Below are 22,694 nucleotides of genomic sequence, written 5' to 3' on the forward strand. Positions count from 1 at the left end.
GAAATCCTTTGTGATTTATAAAATCTATTTTTAAAATGTTTCAAATCCAACTTAATAAAATTAATTAATTTAATGAACACAATAATAAAACGCTAATTATTTTCTTATATTTTCCTTTTATCAATTTATTTGCCATTAATAAGAAATCATACCATATCTTTTTTAATTTATTGCTAATAAATAAGTAAGTTGTACTTAGTACTCACACCCTGACACACTATATGTATTTTATCTATGTGTGCATCTATTACAAATTTTTCAAAAAGACCTTATAAATATAAAATTAGTTTTGCACTGAGTTTACATAATTTTGCAATATTTTTTTCAGAAAAATAATACATTTTTTCACTTAAAGAAATTCCTTTTTTCTTGGTAAGGAATTTTTCTTGCTTCCAGAAGATCTCTGGATTTAAATTCCAATCAGGTTTGGCTTTTTTTTAGATTAAGCAAAAATTTATTTCTCATCTTTTATGCACAGAAAATTGGGCAATCAGAATCTCACTGATAAAATTAAATAAATAAATATCTGGTGGTTTACCGGTTAGGAAAATTTTTTGTTAAAAACAGTGCCATATTTTACTGGCAGAGCTGGAAGAAAGGATGAAAAAAGTAGGAAGGAATTTAACCATAATAACCACAAACATTGACGGTCTACATCACCTTGCAGGATCTAAAAGAGTAATAGAGATGCATGGTTCAGTGATACGTACTGAGTGTATAAAATGTGGTAATATTAGAGTGAACAGAAATAGTCCTATTTGTTCAGCACTTAAAGGAAGAGAGTAAGTAAATCTTATGTCATTTATCTTAGTAAAATATTTATGTTGTAAATTTTTTAAGAGATAGTTTCATCCTTAAATTTCTATTTAATGCTATTAAGATAACCATTTATGATTTACAACTGAATTTTTATTATACAGAATACTTTGTACAGGATTTTCTGTTTTGTAGTGTATAATATAACTTTTACAATTCCTTTAATTTCCTGTATTTTTTAATCTTACTTCATTTTTTTTATAAATGATTACATAAATAATTTTTAACAACATACAGAGAAAATTTGTTTAACTTCAGAGATCCACAGGAACTAGTTTATTAAATATGGCTTCGGCCACTGACATTATGTAAAGTAAGGACTTTATATTCTTCAGTTTTCAAGATATTACTACCTGAAAGATTCCAGATTTTGCAGAACTATCAGGTTGTAAGGAATATAATTTACTGTCTTACCTAGGGTCCTGTATTTTATTATAGTGAACAGTGTTTTAAGAGTTAATTGTTTCATCAGCATTCTGTCAAAGATTTATTGCTTTGATTTTAATGCTCTATCTTGACAGTCTATTAATTTACAGAATAATGTGGCATTAAAATAAACTTTTACTGATTCTACAAAGGATTAGTTACTAAACTTCGTGATTCTTGTCAAAATTAAAAATATAATCCACAAATATCCGAGTGACATCTTCATCTAATAATTGACGGTATCATCAGTTTAGTAAATAAATAATATTTTTTTCAGAATCTAAAATACAATACTTATAAATAATTTCCTATAATAAGTAAAATATATTTTTAATAATAGTAATAATATATATTACTATATGTATATAATATAGTTTTTCTTAATAGCAAGATAAAAATAAAGCATCAAATTGTGATGCAAAAAATATAAAATAGAATATACATTAATCAAAGAGATTATTTAAAGTTGCACTACTTCAAGACAAAGATAAGGTAATCTTTAAAGGAGGGATCATAAAAAAATATTATCAACTAATTACAAAACAATAATTTAGATTATTAATGGTGGTGGAATATATAATGTGAAATAGCTGTAGATAACCTAACACCAAAGTCACCCCAAAAATGACATAACCACTCTCAAGAACAATGATCATCCCACATCAGGCTTACTACGATAGTGAGGAATAAAGTGGTTTCCATTGCCTTCTTCAATGAACTAAATATATTGCTGCATTTAAGAACATGTAAAGTTTACTGAAATGTAAATGATATTCTGCCCTAACGTCTTCGCTGTGTTCATTGCAGGATTGTACAATGAACACTGTTACTTTCAGAGAAAACAACTCTAATTAGTGCTGCTTGAACTTCAAATTGTTTGCATATATTACAGTGATAAGAAAGAGATAGTGAAACTCAACGAATTAATGTATCCCTTAATATACAAAACAATCCATTATACTTAGTGGAGAGAAATAAGTTAGTTAAGATGTTTGTTTAAAATTTATTCTGCTTATACAAGTCAGATAAAAACATTTTTTAGCCTTAGTCATACAAATCTAATTTAGCTACTTTAAAAATCAACTTAACTTTTGGCTGCATAAACCTAACTTTCCAGAACTACAAAAAAAGGAGAAATTAAAAATAGTAAGTCATCATAAAAAGGAAATGGCCGATGAAAAAAAAAGCCAATTAACTCTTTTAATAGTTTATGTACACTCATTTCATGAGATCCTTTGATTGAAGACATCACTAGTGATATTACAGTTATTTACAAATCAAGGATTAAACTTAAATAATTTCTTACCATAGCCCTTTCTGAAGTAATGGATTATTCAATTTTTTCACCAAACCCAAGTCATAAAGCACTTTTTGTAGTGATATTGGAATCAGTCCAACACCTGAACTTTTATTTGTTCACTAGTTTTTTTTTTTAATTTTTTCACTGCAGTTTCTTTGCTAAATCCAAAGATGACAAAAATCATAAGGAGATAAATCTGGACTACGGACTAGGTATGAAAAAATGTCCACATGTCAAAGATGATTTCCATTAGTGTTTATTAAATCACTTAATAATAACAGTGTGTAAATGATTGTTGTAGTTCAACAGTGAGTAGTGTTGTAGTAATGCAATAGGATTATATATTTACTCTGTTTCACAATGCTTTAAAATTGGGGCAGAATTAACTTTGGATAACTATATATCAAAAAAGTATTTATTTGACAGCAATAATACATTAACCTTCCATTATAGAAGAGAGAAAGAGGCCAGGCTAGACCAGTTATATTTTAATGCTATTGGCTTCTCCATACTGCCTTTCTGTCTCCATTGAGTTGTTGGATTTTAATTAATAATACATCCTAGCCTAACAATCCAGGGATATAAAAGGCTAGATACATTCATTACAGAAACAAGAAATGCACCCACTTGCAGACACCAAATCAGCAAAGCTCTATAAGATGTCCAGAAATTAGTTTAACATTTTTGAAATGTTAATAACTACTTTATTAACTACTTTGCTAATAACTACTTTTCTAAATCATTCTGGTTCACTTTACACTGAAATATAAGAACATGACATTCTCATATGAAACTAGAAAACTAACAACATCAACAAATAGGCTACTTCATTTATGTGGTGAACTGGCTACAGTTTTAGTGTCTTTATGATCAAGTACACCTGTCCTTAAAACAATCTTGTTCATAAACAATTTTGTTTATGACAATTAAAACCAAAAGTAGTTCTAAAATTGACTGAGGAACAGTTCAGTCAATGCCAAGAAAGTTGATGTAACATCATATACTACTGACCATGAAAACTGGGTATTTATAAAGGTTGGAATTTGTTATTTAAATAACAATCGTAACTGGTTAAAAATTGACCTTGATACTCTGTATGATTACAAAGTTATTATAATAAAGAATAATCAACGAAATCAAATTTTTTTCAGATTGAAAACATAGAACCACAGTATTCAGTAAACTATTTATTTATTTCTTAAAGTATTGTCAATAACATAATTCTATGTGATGAGTAATAAATATTTAGAATTAAATAATAACTAAAAGAAAAAAAATTAAAGTAATGAATATTGATATTCTATTCAACAAGAAGTTTTACAAAAAGTAATCTAAACTTTTTTTTAAATATTTAAAATTTTAAAACACAGAACATCATCAGAATCAAAAATACAGATTTTTAACATGTTACTGTTTCATTTTTAAAAATTATACATTTAATATATAACATTTTTAAAAAAGGTGACTGTTAAAATAGACGTAATTTGTTAATGAAATAGTGATTGAAATTGCAAATGTTTTGATCACAATGCTTATCAGAAAAACTTTTACTACATAAACAAATTGTCCTTGTATATCTTTATCCAAAGTAATTGTAGTGTTTTGACAGTTTTGAATGGTTTTGATTACTTTTCTTTTTTGTTTAAAGGTTGTGTGTGAAAAAATATCAAAATTATCCACAAATTCCTGAACATGATTTACCTCATTGTGAAGTGAAAGGTTGTGATGGTTTGCTACGACCCAATATAGTATTTTATGGAGAACATATTGGAAAAAAGGAAAATGAAATTGCTAGTATGTATCATATTTTATCAACAAAATTTGATATACAGTAGACTCCCAACTATCCGTCCTAATATGACAGGACAGGCTGGATAAACAAAAATCCAGACAGGCCGAAGTTCTGCAAATACACACTTCTTGCCCCACCCATACAATTTTTATTCACCTTGCATACAATTTTTATTTAAAAACACCCTTTTTATTCCAAAACCTGATTTTATTATATTTTCTGGTCTCTTTGTACAGGCCAGTCCTTTATAAAGGTTTGTTATGTACTGTTACTGCAAATTTTATGTCTAATTTAATTGCAAAAACAAGATAAAATCATATACACCGTACAGTATGAATGCACTCATTTTTTAAATAAATAAAACATTAAAGTAAAATGTAGACTTAATTCTTAAATAAAACACAAAATACTAAATAAGACAAAACTTGAAAAATTAGACCCGTCATTTAAAATAAACCTTTAAAAACACGCCCGATAGAATCATCCAGCAGCAAGGGACTCTGTCCAGGTTCTGCGATCCGTAAGGAGAATCTATAAACTCCCGCCAACTTTGCATTCCATTCCATTCCAATTCTTAAAAAAATATTTAAACTTACTGTTCACTGATAAATGATTACGCAATTGGGAAAAGATAAGTTTAAAATGAAAGAGTCAAAACTGACAGTTTTTAATTTTTGAAAAAGTCCTTGATTGATGATTGCTTCTACATTTTAACCCTCTTCTGCGACGCAACTTTCCCTCCACTGACCCAAGCAGATGATAATATCAATTGGCATCACTTCCCCAAGTTTATTAATGTACTTAACACTGCCTCAATCATCTTGAACCCTTTGGAATGTGGGATGCGATTTTTCCTTCATCTAAGGATTCCCCCTCCTCCTTTTTTTCTATTACTTCCCCTCCAGGTTACCATTTTCACAATATCGTTTCAGTTATTTCAACATTTGCCATCCATTTTCTAATGTTCTCTGCGTTGACATCACAGCCTGGTAATTTTTCACAATAAAGCAAGTCTATTATTTTCGTCTTCCAGTTTGGTTTCACATAGGGGTTTAAAGTTGAAATGTCCAACTTCATGGTCCAAAATAATTTTCCAAGACCTTGTTTGGAATCTCTTCCATGGTTCTGCCAACCACCTTATGACATCTAGCCAGTCTTTTATTTTTTGAGATTGGTTACATAGCTTTCACTATTATCAAACAGTGATATCAATGAACTGAGCATTTGAAGGATGCCCTGGTCCATCAGCTGACAAACAACCGTCATAATGGGTGATAAAAATAGTGCTTTGATGTCTTCATCTGTGAGTTTGTCAGTGGCTAGATGTGAAGGTGCATTGTCAAGAAGTAGCACAACTTTCCCTGGCAAACTGTTCATCTTTCACATGTTTTTCTACATTTGGTAAGAATTAATTTTGGAACCAACTTTTAAACATTTCTGAATTCATCTGCTTTCTCTTGATTTTTGTAATATAGTGATAGTGATTACTGATTTTTCAGTTTTTTTAAAGCTGTAGTTTTCTTTGATTTTTCTATTAATGTTAACCTAAGCTTGTGGTTGCCAGTTGTATTACTGCAAGACAAAATGGTGATTCATTCCTAGCTTTTCTTATATCCTGGTTCAATGTATTCTTTTTTTGATAAAAATGTTTTGTAGGTAGCATATTATAATTTAAAACTGGTCTCATTACAGTTGTACAAATGCTCCCCAGAAATTCCCTCCTTTTAAATAAGCTTAAAAAGATAGTCTTTAAACAGAGGTACAACTTCTATATCAGCAGATACAGTCTCCCGCTTATGATAATCTAGCAAATATCGAATCGCTTTTACCACTGATCTAACCATCCATTTGTCGCTTAAATTGCAACGGTTGTTTCTGCTATATTGGTCCAGTAATAGGCAAGCCTTCTCCTCTTAAGCGTTCATGCCACAGAAATAAAGCTTCCTCAACTTCTTAATGTTCTTATCTTTCAACATTATTTTTCTTACTTTCATTCCACTTCCACTATATTGGGCAGACCAAACAACAATTTACTAACATTACCAACACAGTGGTAAAAGTACAGCGCATTTGTTGATATCTGATACCCAACTGATGTAATGAACAGCTAGCAGCAGGATGGGGAGAATCCCCACCACTTTGCAAATCTCAACTTATGTTTTGCAAACACAATTTTGCATAACAATCCTTCTACTGTTATGCATGTAGAAGGATTGTAGCATATGCGTGCTTGTAATGTCGTGGCAAAATAAATTATTCCTCATTTTATTTCAAAGAATTATTTTTTTTAACTAGGCCAGATAGTGGTGAGCTGGATAGTTAAGAGTCTATTTTAATTTTTTTTCTTTATTGCTATATTTTTGTACATGACAGTGAGCAATGAAAATTATTTAAAATTACACATTATTTAAATAACATTATAATTATTTAAATAACATACTAAGCCTAATGCAATAAATAAAACTTGTCCTTAAGTTTATAGTCACTGAAATTAGTTGGAAAACCAATTGAAAACATTATGACATGAATTTTGAATTCATTTTATATGATTAAATCTGGATTTTACCCCAATCGAATGCAACAGGTCTGATAGTCAGTGGTATTTTATCATTTCTGATGAACAGATATATTTGATAAGCAGTTACAATGCCTTCCCATTTTTCTTACATTACTAGTTCTTTGTCATACATCACATCAAAGGTTTTGCAAAATTTTTTATTATTCCATGAACCTTTTTCTTCAGTCAATTCTAAGACTGTCTGAAGTTAGTTTGGATAAATCAGTTTTTGTGCTACATTTGAGATTATGTAGGTAAAGTGACTCAAATTTAAAGATTAACATTTTTTCTTAAAGAGAATATTTGGCCTTAAGGTTAAATAAATAATTATAAGTTTTATGTTTACATTATCGTTGAGGGTAGATGTTACTGAAGTAAATTCTATTAAATTGAAGATGCTACTAGATTAAAAAATAAACATTAAGTGTATCACAAAATCTTAATGCTTATCTGAAAGATTATTACCAAAATTGATAAAGCAAGTAGTTAAGGAAAATATTACTGGTACTAGTTGAACTAACACTGCTCACAGGTAGAAGAAAATTATGGTTATGATTTGTTCTTGAAAATATGCTAAAAACAATGATAGCCATAAAATTTAAGGAATGTCTAACAAGTTTAGAAGTTGAAATTAAGAAAAAGTTAAACAAAAAGAGTAAATTAGGTCTCAATATTAAGTATCTTTAGTAAACTCAAATATGACAGTATTTAGTAAATATAGAAGTGCCTTTTCTGCCAACTGGTGCATGTTCATATTGACCTGTGTGAATTTGTAAGCAACAAATTCTGTACATATAGCATAGTAGTAAAATCTATACACATTAAAAGTTTTTTCTCTAAATAGAATTAATATAATTTTAAAATTATACTTATTTAGCAGAACAAATAACCACAGTTTGAAATACACACAAAATCACATATGGCACTGGTATGTAAACAGCTGAAGTGAGAGTGACACATAGCACTCTCAGTCAGAAAAGGGTTAACTAAGCTAGAGAACTTACATTATCATAATCTGTTATAAACAAATTTATTTAAAATATTATAAATTTATAATACTATGTTTCTTGTTTTCAGGAAAAATAATGGCTGATACTGATTTTGTAATGGTCATAGGTACATCATACAGTATTATGCCTGTTGGACTGTGGCCATATCATCTTGCACTGAGAGGAATACCTGTTGCTGAATTCAATACTGAGTTCAGTAAATTCACTGCAGATTTCAAGCAAGTAATATTAAAACTGTTTACTACACTGTATTGTATTAATTTAATTAATTAGTATAAGTTTTAATTAAGAGTACATTGTTCATTCATTTCCGTTTAAGATATAAAGGCTACTAATTTTAAGAATAAGTATAATCTTAAAACTGTGCATTGTCACCAGTGTTACTAAAAAATAGATACATTTACTAGTGTGGAACATGCTAACTGTGTGTTTTGGTTTTACAACTTGCAGTCAGCAACTGCAGTTCAATGTAATTTTCATAGAGAGTACAGTAGAGAGTCTCCTACTAGGCATACAATTTACTCTTAGCACCAAACCTTCATTGAGACAGGTTGTTTTGTTAAACATAAAAAATCACCAGGATGCGCACACATCCCTGAAGCTACTGTGGAACAATTCAGAGAAAGCTTTGCACATAGTCCGAAGAAATCAACTTGACATGCATCACATGAGACTGGCATTCCACAAACGACTGTTTGACGCATATTACATAAACAATTGCACTTGAAACCATACAAACTAATTATGGTTCAACACATTACAGATGATAAAAAAGTTACTCATCTGCAGTTCTGTGTGGAAATGATGGTTAGAACTGCAGACAACAAAACATTTTTATACAATTTAATTTTTAGTGATTAGTCAGTGTTTCACATTAGCAGCAAGGTGAACACCCATAATTGCCGAAGATGGGATAGCAAAAACCTTCATAAAACTTTGCAACACATTCATGGTAGCTCTAAGTCAATGGTTTTTGTACCCTAAGCAAACAAAGACTGTACGGCCAATTATGGTTTCTACTTCTTCTAGGAGGCAACCATAAATGGTATCGTTTATCTGGATATGCTTCAAGATTTTCAAATTCCTCAGTTAGATAATGATGATGACCAAGATGGATGTCATTACTATCAGTGAGATGTTGCAACAGACACCACCTCACTACCAACTAGAAGTTCGAGATTTTCTTGATACTCGATTCCCAGGTTGGTGGATTAGTTGTGAAGGTCCAATTACATGGCCCCTCTCTCGTTCCCCAGATTAGCTTTCGCTAGATTTTTTCTTGTGGAGTTTCATTAAAGATCGAGTTTATGTATCGCTTTTCTTGGTGACAAAGGCTACTAATTAATCTCAAGGCTTTCATATCAACAAGATTAGGCTTATCTTGTTGAAACATGCCTGATCTTAATGGGCTAAGACTTCAAATTAACACCATAGCTGCAGAGGTAACGCCCAACTTGCTGGCTACAGTCTAGAATGAAATCAACTTCAGGTGGGATGTATGTCGCATTACAAATAGAAGCCATATCGAACCAAAGTGAATGTTGGGTGAAAAACTTGATGTGCTTTTCTATGAAATGAGACCTCAACCAAATCTGTAAGTTATCTCAATAAATTCTCATATGCTTTTAAAGTTGTGAAGTCCTTTTTGAATCACTCTATATAACTTTATAAATATATTTAAGACATTTTAGCAATTATGGTTGCAATTTAGTGTGTCTAGCGGCTACTTTGATTATTTTGTTTAATGACCTTTTATAATACCTCAAGCACACTTTGATATTTCTGGTGTACCTGGTCAGTTTTGTATGTGCACAACCTAGTGAAATTTTTGGAAAATATTTGTAAATAAGATACGTTTTATAACAAATCAGTTCTAACTGAAAAAAATTGTTAAATTTTTTAAAACTACAATTTTTTCTATTTAGTAAAAAGTTTGTTTCATTATTTCATAGAAATAATTTATTCTAAAATGTATAACTGAAAAGGTTGATTCCAAATAAACAAGGAATTCAAAAATTATTAGAAGTAGTCTAAAAGGAAGAAAGAAGACATATTCAACTCAAAACAACTCCATCAGCAACAAAGGATAAGTTACATAAGATAGAAGTGAATATAGTAAATTTAAAATATCACAGCTAAAAATAAATAACTAAAAATATTTAAGAACTTTTAAATTAGTATACATTAGAAAAACAGCAAACAAGATAAAAACCATTTAGTGTAAGAGGGCAAATATTTAGCAAAAAAACTACAGTACTGATCTAAAGAGTGGTACTAAATGAAATTAGACACACACACTTTCTCCTGAGTTAAATATGAGGAAATGGGCCAGAAAGGTTCTTTTTTCTTAATTAGTTTATTCTGATACATTCTAAAGGCATTAAAAGTATCTAAAAGAATTTTGCTATAAATTTTATATTTAAAAATATTGAGTTGAATGAATAATTAGGACTAATCTGGTAGTAAGATAAAAACTTAATTCAGGTCAGTGACTTATTTTCAGTACATCATATTATAGAATCATAACTGAATAAAATGTGATATGTTACTCATTTTTAATTAAGTCTTAAGTATAAACAAATTTTTATAACTAAAGATTACCATTATAAACTTTCTTACTTTACATTGTAAGATTCATGATAATATAACAATTCTAAAGCCGGCTTCATATAATGCTGAAAAGTAAACATACTTTGTTCACACAACATTTAGAAAAATAACATATAAAGAAAAATTGTTGCATATATAAAAAAGAGTAATTTGGATTCCATTTTCAATTTATTTCTGTAAAACACCAATTAATTTTTTTTCATCATTATATACTTGGAAAGAAGGTTCATTTATATCATAGAAAAGCATGTACAAAAGTTATAAAAAAAATAATAATATGTAACTGGAGACAATGTACTTCAAGCTACTACAAAATTGATGTCAATAAAAACATGTTTCAACCACCTACTTACAAAGGTAAAGCCATCTTACACTTACATTTACTTCTGAGTATTAATTTAACACAACTAGAGTTTTTTAAAACTGTTACAATTTAGTAATTTGTTTTTTTTTTAATTAAAATTTACAAACTAGGTTGTAATTATTTAAATTCAAACATTTATTTAATGTACATTTAATTAATGCTACTAAGTGAATACACTATTTTTTAACACAAATTTTTAAAGAGATAATTTAAAAATTACTTTGTTGATGAAACTAATCAAAAGAAAAATTTGTAATACATATTTTTATAATTATTATTATAAATTGTTACATAATTCCTTACAGCTACTGAATGAAACAAAATAAAGATATAGAAACACATAAATACAGAATTACTTAATGTTCCCTGAAAATTAAACATTCTTAAAAATAATCTTCAATTCTCGTAATGGACCAATAATTTTCTGTTTGTAAGTATTATAAAGAATTTGTTCTATTAATCTTGATAAGAACAGGATAGAATTAAGAAAATTTATTTCTTAATAAGTTTTACAACCTTGTATTTGCCTTAACATGTTTGGGACCTACTAAAAATTATGATTTAGCAATGAAGCATTTTTCTTTCATATGTTTCTGATACAAGCCAGAGTTTAAGGAAGATATATAACTGGTTGCTTCTGAATATAATTCAATAGTAAGTGAGATCTTAAAGAGACCAAAACAAATTCACAATTTTGAATCATTAATTAATCTTAGACTTTTGTGAAAGTCTTGCTTTACAACTGGCTTTATTATGGTAGATTTATTATTGTTTGTTTAATAGTGAAGCATAAACACAACCACCAAAAAACAATTATTATAAAAAAAAAACCAGAAAAAAATGTTAGTTGAAAAGAGGCCTAAAAAACAATTTTTTTGTCCTGAATATCAACAAAAACAGAATAATATTAAAAAATGATCACTACAGAGTGAAAGTATCCCTAAAAAAAAAAATTGTTTGCCCCTAATCCAAAAAAATTTAATACAGAAAGAAAGTGAATAATAATATTTCCTACTTTCAAACTTCTTTAAAACAGAATTTTTTACTTTAAACACAGAGAAAAAATATTTCATAAATTAAGTCATGCAAAAACTTGAAAAAAATTTACTCACCATGGGGCTGTTTCTTCAGTGTTCATCTATCAAAGACTGTATTTTATTGTTGTCTTAAATGTTAGTAAACATTATTTTTTCTTATTTGGGTGTAAGAACCCAAATACAGACTATTCTATTCATGTGTAATTTTTACATCCGTAAAATATCACGGTTGCCATGAATTTTTTAAGCAATTGCTTCATTGTATTTGTATTTCTTTCTTTGTGAAAGTAAAATATTTTTACTGCATATAAATGAAGATTATTAATTTATTAAAATTCTGAAATAAGAAATTTATTTTTTTTGTAAATGATAGTAAGAGATCACACAAAATTGCAAGTAAAGAATTTTTAAATAAAGGAGGTAAGTAATGGTGAAAAAAAGAGGTTAAAGAAATTTATAATAATAATAGAAACTTTTCTGATCTTTTTTTAGATTCACTGTCACATAAAGACAGAAGACTCACACATGGGTGTAAATAATAATGTCTAAGAAACAATAATGTTTAAGAAAAAATTACAAGAGTAGGCATGTCAGTTTGAGTCAAGCGAGTGGGAGATTTTAGAACCATGTATTTTAAGACCATAATTACCATGATTCATGCAAACATATTAAACCTTCCAAGACAAAGAAACAGACACTGGTTTAGAAAAATTAGTAAAAAAAAAAAAAAAACAACCAAGCTACTGAATTGTTAAGAACAACATTATTTTGCTACTTATTATTTTGTATTGAGACAGCCCAGTGGCGAATAAACTTTGTAATTTTTTTATACAATTTAATTTATTAAATACTTTTTCTCTGTGCTTGAAGCAAAGAATTGTGTTTTAGAGAAGTCTGAGAGTAGCAGAAAGAGTATTCAGTTCCTTTGTATATAAATATTTTTTGGGATTCGGGGCAGATAATTGATTTTAAGGGATACCTTCACATTTTGAGTGTTTCTTGGGGTTTGTGTTATTCACTATTTTTTTTTTCAAATATGCTGTATAGTAGTACCAACATCAATAATAACTTTTTGAAACTCAGACCTTGAGGTTTATAAATTGTAATACCATAACTAAAACAAACTGGAAACTTTTTATTCTAATAGTGAATGCCTTTTGGGATATAATTTAAAATTTTTAATTTGTTCTTTTGATGGGATGTTCATCATTTGTTGATATCTTAATTGTAATGCTCCTGTTATCATGAATGTTTCGAGACACAGATATGACTTCTCCAGTAGCTCCATTTGCTAATATTCTTTAAATATTTAATAAAGCAATTAATTCAATACATAAAAATTACCTTACACTCTGTAATTATTGTCATTGTCTACTGATTTCAACAACGAAACCATGGTCTTCAAGCTGAAAACACCATTTTCCTGGCAAAAACATTAATTCATATATGATGAGTATTACTATTAATATTTATTATTTACTAATAATAAATATCATATGTGTATTATTTCCATTTAACTGGAAATTACCTTGTTATAGACCAGTTGATCATAATTCAACTGTAATTTTACTGTTTACCCTTCATAATAATAATATTAAAAAATATAATTACTTTTATTATAATTATTATTTTTGTTAATAATTAATTATATTATTTATTATAATTATTACATCATATTCATTTTCTATTATATTTATTTAAAAAAAATTATTAAACAATTTTTTCATAATAACCTTTAATACATATCCTAGAATCTTCTGAACCCCAATATCTTGCGCCATCTGACAAATATAGACGAAACATATGTTTGCTTGCTGTTGGAGAAAAATAAAAATGGCAGTTTCATTTGTGTGATGAGACAAGAATAAAAATATGTAGTGTCAATTAATGAATATTTAAGAGTAAAGATAGCTTTTACATAAAGAGAAATACATAACAAAGTGGTAATACTGGTTGTCATGTTCTTGTATATTTTTTTTTAGTGAACGAAAAGTTGCAACCTTTCATAAAAAACTTAACCATTACTGTAAATAACTCCCGTTTGTCATTTTCTTGTGTTTGAATTTTTGGTGGAGATTCACTAGACTTCGAAGCAGGGAGTCTTGATTTCCTATTATATTTTTTATTAGTAATCTAACTTTGTTAATGCTTCTGTAGTTTTTATTAAAAAATTATAAAGCATTCTTTATCAAATTTAATTTTATTTCACTATAAAAATATATTATTCTTGTTATAGCAAAATTAATAATGTTCCAAGAATTAGATTTATTATTCTAATAGAGATCTGAATCTAGTAACTATATCTTATTGGATTTCAACAGAATAATACTACCTAAAAATTGCAAGATATAAATATATAATTACAAGCTAAATATTGCAACAATGTGTGGTTATTAACATGTAGCATAAATAAAAAAACTTGTTTTGTGCAGATTTGTATTTAAAGGACCATGTAATCAGACTCTACCGCTAGCAATATCAAGAAAAGTAAATAAAACTTATCTAAACTATCACAACTGATAAAAAGTTAGAAGATTAATTTGTAAAGAAAAGGTAAGCCAGTTTAAATAAATTTGAGAAAGAAAGCTTAAATACATGATGAAAAATATATATATAGATTGAATTTAAGCTGTCATAAAATTTAATATACACTCCAGCTCCTTAAAACAATTTTTGGAAAATATGTAATGGAAAAGATGATGCATAACTGAAAATCACAGTTTTATATAAACATAAAGAGCAAACTGCAAGTTAATAAAAACAGCTTACAAATGATATTAAATGTAGATACATTATGCTCTAGCCATTTAACAATAGTTCTTATAGCTGCTACAAGAAACACTGCTTGGCATTTTACTAAACCAAAATTTTGCTTACAAACATGTGTTTTTTTGTTGTTTTTATAAGTCAAAGTTGAAACAAAAAGAGATTTGACTGTAACACAGCCAAACACAATCTTTAATTTTAATAGTCTGAAATACTAACAAAAATATACCTACCAAACTTTAACATTACATTTTTATAAAGTTTATTTAAGATGACAAACTTTTCATTTTCTGGTATCATTTGTTTTAATAGATCTTCTAGTTTACACTTGTGGGTTTTTTATTGTGTGTGTCATTAATCTTAGTAATCTTGTAAAAAGTCATGGTAAATAGGATGTATGTAATCCAAAACTTTCATCACTCATCAAATTTTAACGTTTTCATCATTATTTTAACAACCTCAAATTTTTGTTTGAAATTACCTTATTTTTATTAAATATTTATCAAAATCTGAATTCATTTTGGTTTTCAAAAAAGTACTCCAAGCATATTTAGTCTTAAAACATGAAATAAAAAAACTTCAATTCTGTTCCACTAACACATTTTCTTAAATGAATTTATAAGATTCTCTAAGAAATTTGAAAGATTATAAAAATTTTCTCATTCCTTCAGGACTGCATATAATTTTAACTTTCTACAACACAAAAGTATGAGTTCTTTTCAATGAAATGTACACGCATTTGGATGTACCTTTTGGTACTTTTCAACTTTGGTAAATCTGAGTTCAATGACTTGTATCCTGATGTTAACCAATAGAGCTCAGTTCAAAAAATTGTTTGGTCTGGAAAAAATGTCTTAAGACCATCATAAAACAATTTTCATTTAGAAATGTACAGTTATCAGTTCCCTGATGTTGGGTGTCTTCTGACAACTAACTTTTGTTCAGTAATATTAAATCAGTTATAACTTAATATAGACAAAAGTTTTTTAGGGGTCAGCACGAAAACCAGCAATACACAGCTGATTTTCACTGTCTGTCAGAAAATGGTTCAGATGGCTGAAAGGATGATTTTGTTAATATTCAGGATCATTAAAGCTATTTATCAAACATATGTCTTCAAAAAATCATCAAAACTTTTGTACAAATTCAATTTTCTTCTAGTTATCATGCTTTCCACACAATGATGCTGATTGTTATTGTCTTGCTTCAAAGAGGTTGCAAAATAAGTATGTAGGCAAGAAAATACTAATTTCATACAATATTATCTCCAAGCAAATATATTTTTTTTTAATTTCTTTTTGATAAATTTTAATGGTACACACTTGTTTTTATGATGTATGATCTGTGATAATATTGTATCTTATTAATCCTTTTAATTTTTTGAGTGGTGCTACTCTGCCCAGATATACCTGCTTATATTGTCAGTGAAGATTGTTATTTTTATATTGTGACTTTACAATGACCATTGCAGTCACATTACATTTCTTCAAAACCTACCTGCCTAGTGTTCTCAAAAGACTTGTATATTAATTCTAATGCTAATCAACATTTCCTTTGGGTTTGAATTATCTCCAAAACAAAACTGTTCATTTTGTAAGGTTTTCAAATTAACAAAAAGTAAGGTAATTTGTGTCTGTTAGCAGTGACACATGTTAATAATATCAGCAAGAGATAAATTAAAATAAGATAAAGATAATATGTATAAAATAAAGTTCTACTTACCAGCAATTTTAAAAGTATATATACGAGTACTTTCGGGACCATTACTCCATCATCAGGTATTTCCTAAAAGACGTTAATTCAAATTCAAATTATAATGGTCACAAACATAGATAATAGTCGCAAACATCTTACAAACATGATGTTACAGTACAATTATTGATGTACAATTTAATTTTATTTCTTGATGACCGACTATTATGATGTAACAATTTTAATTTAAATACAATTATATATTTGAATTTGAATTAACATCTTTTGGGAAATCTCTGATGATGGAGTAACGGCTCTATATATACTTTTAAAATTGCTGGTATGTGGAACTTTATTAAACATTGTATTAATACCAACGGTGTCAAATTCTTAGTAAATTAGGTAAATTATCTGCTCTTTTAATCTTAATATTAAAGAATTAAAATAATAATTAGTTATGACTAATCAATAATTTTTTTTACAGTTTAGCCTTTTATGTAAATTATATTTTGTAAAATATCTAAATATATATTTTGTTTCTTAATATAAGAGTACGATTTGTACATATGAAATTATGCCTGTAATATACCCTTAAATAAAGAGAAATAAATAACAATTCTCAGAAAATTATTTATTTACAAGTACTTTATTTACAGTTAAATGTGTATGATTAATTAAAAAAAACTTCACAACAACAAAAACTAGTTTCTTAGGTTTTCACAAGAAAATTCCTAGATTGAAGACATATTTGGTCATATATTACAGTAACAAATTCTGGTATTTTCTTTAGTAATCTTTAAGACATAATCATTTCTGTCTGGCAATTCCTGAGGAAAGAAGTACTTGTCTTGCTGCATTGTTTATATGCCTAAATCTATCTGGCCCAAGGTGAATTCCACCATACCATCTAGAAACTACCACAACTGCATTAGTCACATCCATTATCTAAAATCAAAAAATAACACTAATACTTTATACAAAACGTTATTTACAATCATATTTTTATATATTAAAATAAATTATTACATGACATGATATATTACAGTGTAACAATAATGTTGCTAAATCTACTGTTTGTAAAATTATTTTTAGTTTTAATTTATTAATGTTACCAAGGTCAGTTTTAATATGAACAAAAATTTCCATAAATTATCCATCACTGATTTGGTAACTATTGTTAAAATAAATTTTTAATGGCTCAGGCCCATATTTAAGGACAACATTTTATATTACACATTATCAGTTATATGCAAACTCATCTGGATAGATGTGATATCATTATTTCTAGTAAAATACCAATAGGGTAGGTTAAAGTTCCTATGAAAAAATTTTACCAAATAAAATAATGTTAATATATTATCTTCAATAACATTTATTATGGATTGACTTTAAGAGGTTTATCATTTTCACCTAAAACCTGTATCCTGAGAGAATAAAATGCAAAGAACTATTAGTGAAAAGGAGGGCTGAGTTCACATTTGAAATTTAAAAAAACTAACTTTAGTAATTGAAAACATTATGTGCTTTAATTTGGTTCTATTAAAACTCATAAAACACCTCTACAATGTTTTTTTCAGTATTCTCTATTTCAAAGTGTATTTTACTTGTAACTGCTAACTTACTGTTAGTAACTTACTGAAAAAATCTGAAAAAACAAAGGAATATAAGACACCTTTTTTACAATTAGATACTTATAAACATAACATCAATAAAAACAGTGTAAGTGGAAAACAGTTGTTTTACTGACATATTCTGTAATAATGAAAATTAGTAATGAACAAATGTCATGAACCTAGAAAAATAAACTACAGTAATTCTTATCATTGGCACTGGCCTTTTCTGAATTATGAACATCATCATACTTAGCATTAAAAAATTAAAACATGTAATTCTAGTTAGTTGTAGAAAAAGAGCACAATAATATTCCAGTACAAAAAGATAATTACAATGTAATCAAAATGAAATGAGTAGTCATATAAATAGAGCTCATTTTAGTAAGTAAGATTTCTTGAAAATATGAAATTACAAAGTCCAAAAACATAACTTCACATCAGGAGTTATTTTCTTTAGATTAATTTAAGAAAAGTAATATGAATTCAGTTCATGAATAGATAATAATTAATCTCTGCAATTAACAAATTACTTTAAATTGAATGATAAAGTCGAGTACAATAAAAACAAATGGTAATAAGAAAGCACATAAAATATGTTGCACATAACATAATAATATAACCTTATCTAAGCCACCTGCCATGACTGCACTTAAGTGAATAAAGGGTTTTTAAACCAAATTTGAAATTGAAAAGCATAATGTACGATTAACTGAATGTTTCACAAATTTTACTAATGACGTAACTGTTTACGATAAATAATAATGAAGGATTTGAACATCCCTTAATAATACACGAATATTGGTAAAAAATGAACTCGTGAAATTAAAGTGCACATATACATACAGTTTATCCTTGGTGTAGTCTGTAACAGAGGTAACAATTTGTGATTAGAAGTTGAATAATTACGTAGCACCTCAGATATGTAGTAACGAGTTTGGAGAGAATTTGCATCTATGAAAAATATAATCAACAGCTGGAGAAGATTCGGCATCGATAGAATTGGCAGTTTGTAGCGATTGAAACACTTTTAGGAGAGATGTAATATACAGAATTTGAAGATTAACTTAACAAAGAAACAAGGCAAACCAAAAACATAGAGATCGGTGAAATCACGAAACACTGACGAGTAGAACTAGACAATATTTAGACGGAGAAATACCACAACGTTTATGAGAGTATGAATGTGATGAAAGTACTTAAACATTATACGAGAGAGAACCGCAAGCTGGTTCCCGCCCGGGGACCAGCCTGTACATCCAAACAACATGAAAAACTGAACTGGAATGAACAAAGCTGGCGTGGTGAGAAGTAAGGGAAGCGAACAAAGCAATGGACAGAAGAGTGTGTGTGTGTTGACAACAAGAGTAGTGTCTAAGTGTTAGTATGAGAATGATTAGAGAAAACGTGTGGAATTTGGGAACGAAGACATAATAAAAATAATTTACAAGCAAGCAGACCACTAAAGAATTACGTAAGGCTGATAAAATAAATTTCTGAATACGCACAACTTGAAGAAATGACATCAGGGCAGACAAAGAGAAATAGACTTCTAGGAACTATAACAATATTGAAATTGGTTGAGAATAAAAAACACTTAAGAATAATATATAAATTAAGACTAAACAGCAATAAATAATGCGTGATAGAAATAAGCTGACACCAATATGATGATGCAACAGTAAGTCAAACTGGAGCCTAGAGAAATTGATATCGAAAACAAACCCAAACAACCTATTTTAAAAATACACGTATGATAAGCCTTAGAAAAATGCAAAATAAATTTACCAAGCCTGTAAACGACAAGACTCGACCATAACCTTGACTTTATTAGAATAAACGCAACTTTACGCAACGGCGTAAACACTTACTTTACTTAATGAAAACACAAATGCTTATTTCAAAACAAAAAATAAAATAAATTACTACATACACAACATCACATAAGATCTGGAATAAAAAACTTATACGTCCTACTTTAAACAAATGGGACACAGCTTGAAATAGTGATACAATAAACAATTAAATATTATTTACCTAGTCAACATTTACAAACTGCATACAAAAAACCAAACCAAACATTTGTCATTTGAACAAAACAAAAAACACAACAGTACATTAAATAAATAAACACAATTCAATGAATTGTGTTAACTATAATGTTATAATGAATTTTTTAACTACATTCTAAATACACAACCTTCTAATTCAAAAAAAAAGTCGTTAATAACACTAGCTGACTCATGACTAAGAAACAAGCAGGTGAATCACTGAAGGTAGACTGGTTTCAAATGCAACTGAAAGCATTATGATGTGAGTTTTGTCAACACAATAATTATTAAATTTCTTTTTTAATTTTTCATTAAAAACTGATAGCTTTAGACACTTAACAGTCATTCAACTACGAGCTCAATCTTATGTAATAGCCATCTTAGAAAAAGTTAAAAATGGATAACAGAAACTTTTGGTAAATTTAAACTTGAATGAAGCCAAATTAAAAAAATCATTAATTAAATTTGATTCAAATAAATAATATATTAAACTTCAGCATGCACTGTTCATATTTTCATATTTAATGAATTATTGTACATTTTTTTATTGTACAAATGATATTACAAAAATGCTCTCAGATCCCACAAAAAATCTATGATAGTAATTTATTATAAAATTTAATTAAAAGCAGAATTGCAGGTCATGTCTACCTGTAGAAGCTGTAACAGCCTTTTTCCAGCTTGAGATTCACCATCATCCTCAAAATCTTGCAACATGCACTTTCCACCTTCTTTCAGTATTCTATAAGCATACATGTTATGAGTTGCATTTGCTATCTTCTTGTTTTCATACAATTCAGAAAGAACACATCTAAAAATAAACATTATATTAGTGTATTAAGTATAACTAAGAATTATAGCAATGAATAATGTACAAAATTTGTTTTCAGGTAAACACTACAATTTGTCCCCTAAATTATTAGTTATAAATTATTTATTGGTAATGAAGAAAATGATTCACAGGTAAATAACAGTTATCTCTCATAATCAGCAGTGAGAAAAACAGAAATATTAATTATCCACATGTACCATGTGAATATAGTACTGCACTTCTGGATACTGAATTTTTTATTCTACAAATTTTCTAACATGCTTCAGTTAAATAATGTCAATCACTTTTCCAGAAGAATGAAAAAAGCAATTTTTAATTATATCCATTTAATAATTGCAGAAAGTTAAAGTTTGATGTTAATATTTAGATTGACATTTTTCTTTGTTTTTACATTTTGATTTTATTTAACTTGCTTTAAAGATGTTTTTCGTATTTGTTTTTAATTTTTCATACTTGCACCTAACGTATGAATTATATTACAAATAAAGCTACAACTGCATAAAATATATGGTGATTTAGTAAACTTGTATACCATGTACAGGTTGATGAGAAAAAATAACAAATCTCACGGATAATCTAATTATATTCTTAATGAAAAATTTTAAAATAGAAGTAAACAAATATTTTGAGCATGTTAGTAATATGAAATAAGAAATAACCGTAAAAATCCGACTGATTAATTTTTAATAATGTATATTACCCTAGTAAATTTAAAAAATAAAAATGAATGTTTAATTAAAAAAATGTATTAATCATAATTTAAAAAATTAACTATAACAAAATTTTACATCATTAATCATTAAACAGGAATCATTATAGTCCTCAGATATTTGGGGACTACAATGACAGAGGACTGGAGCACCATAATGGAAATAAAAAGAAGGAAAGTCATGGCAAAGGAATCCTTCATTAAGAAGAAGAAGAAATTACTATGTGGTAAAGGTCTAGAGTTAAGGAAGTGGTTAGCCAAATGCTACATAGAAGTGACTTGTATGGAAGTGAAGCATGAAGAATGAGGAAGCAGGAAAAGGGCTGCTGGCTTGATGCTTTTGAGATGTAGATTTGAAATGAGGTGTCCTCCCTCAATCTGAGTAACTTTTGTTTAGGTCATTTTTTGTATTGAGTGTAGTTTATGAGAAAATCGCCTGGGGGCAATTAAAATGAAACACCCAACATAAAAATAAATCTTACTTTTAAACAAAGATCATTTCTAAATAAAAAAACTTTTTTTACTGGATTATGTATGCAGGAGGAGTAGTAATGTATTTGTTATGTATGTTTGTTTGTATGTTTCCTTCTGTTAACTTCACAGATCCAACCAATTACAATGAACTTTTGGAAATTAACAGGTCTTCGGTCTGGAAATATCATAGGCTATCTTAAATTGACTAAACCAAAAAGGAGGGGACGCTACACTGGAAAAAAGAATTAAAAAATTCCACAGTTTTAAAATTATAATGACGGTATTCTATAAAATAATAAAAAAGGCACTTTTTGCCTTGTGATTTTTTCAAAAAATTCAAGTGTTCTCTAAATATAAGCAAAAAATATGCTCAGCAAAAAGAAGCAGGAATTCATCATGGCTGGCACCCACCTGCCCATTTTTTCAAAAAAATTCATCATTCTTTAGATAAAAGCAAAAAATCTGCATAACAAAAAGAAGCAGGAATTCATTGCGGCTAGTGCCCACCTACGCACTGTATGTTGCTGGTATGCGGTACACTGCATCACTGTTAATCATGAAAGGTCAAAACTTATGTGAGATATCTGTACCTATTAAAATTATACGACAGGTTAGAACCTGTGTGATATTTCTGGTGCTACATTGAGG

The 22,694-nt window shown here is 28.2% G+C and overlaps 2 protein-coding genes across 5 annotated transcripts in view; one reads left to right on the forward strand and one right to left on the reverse strand.

Annotated features, from left to right (window-relative positions):
- Nucleotides 1-451: 451 nt before the first annotated feature.
- Nucleotides 452-21,530, forward strand: LOC142319449 (NAD-dependent protein deacylase sirtuin-5B, mitochondrial-like). The gene is made up of 5 exons (XM_075356746.1): nucleotides 452-782; nucleotides 4,191-4,336; nucleotides 7,969-8,123; nucleotides 14,345-14,465; nucleotides 20,922-21,530. The coding sequence occupies exons 1-4, from the start codon at nucleotides 601-603 to the stop codon at nucleotides 14,354-14,356; spliced, it is 495 nt and encodes a 164-aa protein (XP_075212861.1). The 5' UTR covers nucleotides 452-600; the 3' UTR covers nucleotides 14,357-14,465; nucleotides 20,922-21,530.
- LOC142319448 (protein IMPACT-like) overlaps nucleotides 16,987-22,694 on the reverse strand; it is a 30,604-nt gene continuing 24,896 nt past the window's right edge. For 3 of the 4 annotated variants that reach the window (XM_075356742.1, XM_075356741.1, XM_075356745.1), the window contains exons 4-5: nucleotides 20,683-20,842; nucleotides 16,987-17,315 (exon numbers count right to left, since the gene is read on the reverse strand). In XM_075356742.1, the coding sequence (XP_075212857.1) occupies nucleotides 17,178-17,315; nucleotides 20,683-20,842 (298 nt within the window). In that variant the 3' untranslated portion in view covers nucleotides 16,987-17,177. The remainder of the gene's footprint in view (nucleotides 17,316-20,682; nucleotides 20,843-22,694) is intronic. The other variant, XM_075356743.1, reaches the window with a different exon arrangement.

Source organism: Lycorma delicatula, chromosome 2 (genome assembly GCF_047948215.1).
Source record: "Lycorma delicatula isolate Av1 chromosome 2, ASM4794821v1, whole genome shotgun sequence".
Lineage (NCBI taxonomy): Eukaryota > Metazoa > Arthropoda > Insecta > Hemiptera > Fulgoridae > Lycorma > Lycorma delicatula.

Excerpts from the sequence above, each read along its gene's own strand:
- LOC142319449 (XM_075356746.1), top strand. The coding sequence starts at position 601 with ATGAAAAAAGTAGGAAGGAATTTAACCATAATAACCACAAACATTGAC. Across the intron at positions 783-4,190 it reads TCAGCACTTAAAGGAAGAGA|GTTGTGTGTGAAAAAATATC; the intron begins GTAAGTAAATCT and ends TTTTGTTTAAAG. Across the intron at positions 4,337-7,968 it reads AAAGGAAAATGAAATTGCTA|GAAAAATAATGGCTGATACT; the intron begins GTATGTATCATA and ends TCTTGTTTTCAG.